The sequence below is a fragment of the Colobus angolensis genome, unplaced genomic scaffold, assembly GCF_000951035.1.
Source record: "Colobus angolensis palliatus isolate OR3802 unplaced genomic scaffold, Cang.pa_1.0 Scaffold1, whole genome shotgun sequence".
NCBI lineage: Eukaryota > Metazoa > Chordata > Mammalia > Primates > Cercopithecidae > Colobus > Colobus angolensis.
This window is the reverse complement of record NW_012110918.1, coordinates 99,383-105,416: the sequence shown is the minus strand read 5'-3', so window position 1 is coordinate 105,416 and position 6,034 is coordinate 99,383. Positions and strand designations below refer to the sequence as shown.

The 6,034-nt window shown below is 38.9% G+C and overlaps 1 protein-coding gene across 1 annotated transcript in view; it reads left to right on the top strand.

The window, feature by feature from the left end:
- The window catches only part of POLG2 (polymerase (DNA directed), gamma 2, accessory subunit), a 20,002-nt gene extending 15,973 nt beyond the window's left edge, over positions 1-4,029 (top strand). The window contains exons 7-8 of the mRNA XM_011935827.1: positions 1,047-1,147; positions 3,826-4,029. Coding sequence (XP_011791217.1) covers positions 1,047-1,147; positions 3,826-3,991 — 267 coding nt within the window. The 3' untranslated portion in view covers positions 3,992-4,029. The remainder of the gene's footprint in view (positions 1-1,046; positions 1,148-3,825) is intronic.
- Positions 4,030-6,034: the final 2,005 nt, after the last annotated feature.

The window sequence follows — 6,034 nt, the reverse complement described above, 5'->3', positions numbered from 1 at the left end:
GTAGGGGATGGCTTTCACTTTGTTCCAGAGACTCCTTCAGCAGTCATCATTTCTGTCTGGGTAATTGAGACCCAGTCCAGACCTGAACATGGACACTAAAAAGATTTAAAGACTTTGAGAGTCCCCCAGCCTTCTGACCCTGGCTTCTGTGGAGAGGTCTTGGAAGATGGGAGATAGTGAATTCAAAGAAGAAGATATGGCTTATGTCCCACATTTTCTCCCAGGGTATGGCAGCCTCCCTAATACACTTACAGCTAGGAAACTCCTAGGGTGCTATAGCTCAGTCACCATTTAGTAATGTCTGGAGAGATTTGTGGTTGTCCTAAGAGTGGGAGGGTGCTGTGGGCCTCTCCTGGAGGCCAGGAATGCTGCTAAACACCCTGGGTCAGCAGTGCCAGCGTAAGGAACCCTGCTCTGGACTGTTGGTGCTAGACTGTTAAGGGGGTTTTAAATTATGCTCTGTTTTGCTTCCCTATTGCTTGTTAAGAAAACAGTAAAGTTTACTATGTCATGTATTCATCATTACTTCTGTATTTCCAGTCAAGCTGTTGTCTCCAGCATTCCAGTGAAATTGGTTGATCAGTCTTGAAACATTTTCCATGGTTGGCTTCTGGAGTACTACTCTCCTTTTCCTCATCCTTTTTCTTTCCTGGCTCTTCTTCCTCTTCCTGACTTGGTGGTATAACCTAGGGCTCAGGTGTCACCTCTCAGATGAGGGCTCTGAGTTCATACAGCCCTTTGGATCTCCTGGTTACAGAATCTGTTTTGATTTTGTGTTTTGAATGATGATAATAAAAATTCTTATTTGGTATACAAATTTCTCAGAAGATTGGCATTTAGTACTCAGCTGTGCAATGCTTACTTCATTTTCAGAAGTATACAATTTATAAAGTATATGATATGGAAGTTATAAACATTAACATCACATAAAGAAACATACCCATTTTAGAGACTGAAGAGGGTGATCTGTGGCTTCACAAAAATAGGATAATCACTCTAACTACCATTATTTCTTTCATATTTGAAGTTTTTCTATTTCTTTCTAGGTTTGTCAAGGGCTATTTAATGAGTTACTAGAAAATGGAATTTCTGTGTGGCCTGGTTATTTGGAAACTATGCAGTCCTCATTGGAACAACTTTATTCAAAGTAAGAATTCTGTTATCATTAAAGAGTGTATTTCTTCAACAGTTTTTGATTATGTTTCTTTAGGAATTACAGAAGCAAATCTCTTCTAAATTTATACATAAAATATAATTTTAAATTATTCCTCACTTCCCCTTTTACAGAACTATGTATACCTAGTTCATTTTACAGCAGGGAACAGGATTCAGCAAAGTGTGTTTGAGCACTTACTATGTGCAGTTCCAAGACTTAATGGCATGAAGTTTGTATACCTCAGCTTATCCACTTATGGATGAAAGTATGTATGTAGACAGCATGTGTTGAATCAAGACTGAAGGAATGTGAGTGGAATGCCCGTCTTTGCTGGCATTGTGGTCCATTCTGAGACTGAGTGGAAAGGAATTCTATTCTGGAGGGATAGTCTATTCTAGTCTTCTAAGGGATTGGCACCTCTGTTCACCCAATTGCTCGAGACAGAGAAACTGGCTGTCATCCTTAACTCCTCCCTCTTCCTTATACTCTACATCCAGTCCATCACCAAATGCTGTAAGCTTGCCTCCTAAATGTATCTCAAATCCACCTCTGTCTTCACTGCCAGTACCCAAGCTACAGTCAACAATATCTCTTGCCTGGATTATTGAAATCATCTCCTGCTGGGTGCGGTGGCTCAAGCCTGTAATCCCAGCACTTTGGGAGGCCGAGACGGGCAGATCACGAGGTCAGGAGATCGAGACCATCCTGGCTAACCCCGTGAAACCCCGTCTCTAAAAAATATGGAAAATTAGCCGGGTGAGGTGGCGGGTGCCTGTAGTCCCAGCTACTCGGGAAGCTGAGGCAGGAGAATGGCGTGAACCCGGGAGGCAGAGCTTGCAGTGAGCGGAGATCTGGCCACTGCACTCCAGCCTGGGTGACAGAGCAAGACTCCGTCTCAAAAAAAAAAAAGAAAGAAAGAAATCATCTCCTAATTGAGCTGTGTCTAGTCTCACCCCATGCTATTTCATTAATTGTTGTTTTTAAATAAAGTAATCCATTCTTGTTATTTTTTTAAAACTTTTTGCGTTGAATGTGTATCTTTTGGGTGAAAAGTTGTGAAGCATTGTGTTTTGATCTTCAGTTCTCTGAAAATTTGTTAAAATACACCTTCCAGGCCAGGCGTAGTGGCTCACACCTGTAATCCCAGCACTTTGGGAGGTCGAGGTGGCGGATCACCTGAGGTCAGGAGTTCAAGACCAACCTGGCCAACATAGCGAAACTCCGTCTCTACTAAAAATACAAAAAATTACCCAACGATGGTGGCTTGTGCCTGTAGTCCTAGTTACTTGGGAGGCTGAGGCAGGAGAATCGCTTGAACCCAGGAGGCAGAGGTTGCAGGGAGCTGAGATTGAGCCACTGCACTCCATCCTGTGCAACAGAGCAAGACTTCTCAAAAAAAAAAAAATACACCTTTCAGATGATGTCCAAAGAAAAGTAGTTTTCTATAATTAGAGCATCTAATGGTTTTATTATGTATAAAATGAAGGGGCAGCACTTGAACTTTCTTGTCCTCTCAGGTTCTAAAATCTTATCCTTTGAGCCATGTGGACATTATCAAGTTGCAATTGTTCTTTATGTGGTAAAGGTTTTATTGTCCCAGGATATTTTTATGAAAATATTATTAAGCACCTACTATATTTTATGCACTTTGATATAGTAGTGAACAAGATAGAAAAATTTACTATTCTTTTTTTTTTAGACAGAGTCTCACACTGTCGCCCGTGCTGGAGTGCAATGGTGTGATCTCGGCTCACTGCAACCTCTGCCTCCCGGGTTCAAGCGATTCTCCTGCCTCAGCCTCCCTAGTAGCTGAGATTACAGGCACCCCATGCCCAGCTAATTTTTTATAGTTTTAATAGAGATGGGGTTTCATTATGTTGGCCAGGCTGGTCTCAAATTCCTGACCTCGTGATCTGTCCACCTCGGCCTCCCAAAGTGCTGAGATTACAGGCATGAGCCACCACGCCTGGCCATACTATTCTTGTTAAGCTTATGTTCTAGGAGGACAAAATAGACAATAAACAAATAAACAGAGAAATAAAAAGTTTCTGATGGAGTCCTACAAAAGAAATAAACAGTAATGAGATAGTGTGACTTGGTAAGCATACAGAAGGTCAGCTGTGCGTCTGTCTGTTTGGTTATTGCTGAACTAGAAGCTATAAGCTAGCATACTCAGTAATAAATGAAACATGATTTTGGTATAATTTGTTATACCAAATTGCATCTTTATTACAATATTGTTTATTGTAAGAGACTTCCGTATAATTTGTTATACCAAATTGCATCTTTATTATAATATTGTTTATTGTAAGAGACTTCCGTCTAAAATAATTGTTCTCGGATTGCATCCAAGAACCAAAAGGCGGAGATTATGAGGTTCATCTGTGATATCACCCCAAATGATGTGTTGAGGTACCAGTGTTTATTCTCAGATTTGATTTTATTTTATGACTTTTCAGCTCTAGCAATAAGTTAGAAACTGTCTGAAAATTTTACTTTAAATACGATTCAGAACTTTACAAATGTTGGGTTTTTTTGATCCACCCTCAAGCCCTGACTGAGTTTGTGACTCTTGAGAGTGCATGGACACTGGCATGACAGCTGGCAACATGGAGGAATTTATCATTTACATTTGTGCTCATGTGTCTGTTTAACTACTTTGTTCTTAGGTATGATGAAATGAGTATCCTCTTCACAGTTTTGATCACTGAAACTACTTTGGAGAATGGATTAATACATCTGAGAAGCAGAGACACGACAATGAAGGAAATGATGCATATATCCAAATTAAAAGACTTTTTGATTAAGTATATATCATCAGCTAAGAATGTATAGATTTTTATATTTGTATAATAAATATTCTTCTTTCCTAATTTGGTTGTCTTAGGTTCACTTAGATTTATTTCTAGCCCCTTTGCACTTATGCAGTGGACATTTGTGGTGCTTGCTTTCATTCAGTGTTTATATTTTTGATGTCTTTCATTGTATCAGGAATATGTTCAGCTACAAGAAACAAAAATCTATACTGGATTAAGCAAATTGGGGTTTGTTTTTCTCATATACAAGAACTCTACAGGGTAGACTGTCCAAAGCGAGTATTACTGTTTCTATAGTTAGGGACCCAGGCACTTTCTTTCTGTTCTGCCATCTTTCGTACGCTGGTGTTTATCTTTATAATTGTAGCTTCAGGATCATAGGTGGCTGTGTATTTCCAGCCTAATTATCATTCTAGTTAGGAGAAAAGTTAAAGAGACAAGAGCTAGTCAGCCAAGACTCTTCCCTTTTAAATTAGGAAAGTAAAAACTTTTCCAGACATCCCAGTTGGAAGATGTCTTTACATCTCTTTGATCAGAACTAAGTCAAATGATGATTTCTAGACAAATCACTATCCAGGGGAATGAAAATGATTTAGATCAAACAATTTATTCCTTGAGGCTGCAATAGTATCTTACTCTCTCAGAAATGGGCTTTGTTACCAGGAAGGAAAAGGTCTTTATGGAATCTGCCACATCTGTACTGTCAGATATCAAAAATTAACCTAAAAATAGACTTTCAAAACTTAGAGTATTTATGGATTTTTGAAAAGCAAACTAAAATACATGTTAGATGTCATCTATTGCAGTTTGTTTCCTGTCTAATATCTATGTTTATAAGAAATCTTTTATGTGTTGATATGATTGTGTAAAATATCCCATTGTTATCAACTTGACAAAAATTCCAACTGACAGTGCCTATAAGATATTTCAAAAGTTTGGCTAACTTATCTTAATTGATTTTACTTAGTAGGTTTTTCTCTTTTTTTTTTAATTTTAATTTTAATTTTTTTGTAGAGACAGAGTCTCACCATGTTGGCTAAGCTGGTCTTGCGCTCCGAGCCTCAAGCAGTCCTCCTGCCTTGACCTCCTAAAGTGGTAGGATAACAATTGTGAGCCACTGCACCCAGCCTCGTTTTGGTTATTTTATGCTTTTTTTTTTATTATTATTATGGAGAATTTCAAAAACAGACATATAATTAATAGTACTAATTCCGTGTACTGATTAGCACCAACAACAGCCAACCTTTGGCCAGTCCCACCTCATCCACCAATACTGCCCTTCCATATTATTTCAGTTATTTATTTAAATTGATTTAGCACCAACAACAGCCAACCTTTGGCCAGTCCCACCTCATCCACTAATACCACCCTTCCGTATTATTTCAGTTATTTATTTAAATTGATTTATTAATATATGAGACAGGGTCTCATTATGTGGCCCAGGCTGCTCTCAAACTCCCAGGCTCAAGTGATCCTCCTGTCTCAGCCTCCCAAAATATGGGGATTATAGGCATGAACCACCTCGCCTGGCCTCCTTGAATATTATTGCAAGGCAGAGAGCAGATACCATTTAATCTGGAAATATTTTATTTAAGGGTCTTTTGTTAATAACCACACCATTATCACATTAAAAATATAACACTACATGATATCAAGGAGTTATTTACAATTTTCTTGGGTGTGATATATTTCTTGGGTGTGATATATTTGGTGATATATATTTCTTGGGTGTGTTTATATTTTTCTTTTTAAAACAATCCTTCTCTGACAGATACATAAGTTTATGGTATCTGAGACTTGGTTTATAATTCTCCTGTTTAGAAAAAATTTTAAGTGGTAAGAGATGAAATAATAGCACTGAGTTGGCCAGGCGTGGTGGCTCACACTTGTAATCCCAGCCCTTTGGGAGGCCAAGGCAGGTGGATTACCTGAGGTCAGGAGTTCGAGACCAGCCTGGCCAACACCGTGAAATGCTGTCTCTACTAAAAATACAAAAAATTAGCTGGGTGTGGTGGCAGGCGCCTGTAATCCCAGCTACTCGGGAGGCTGAGGCAGGAGAATC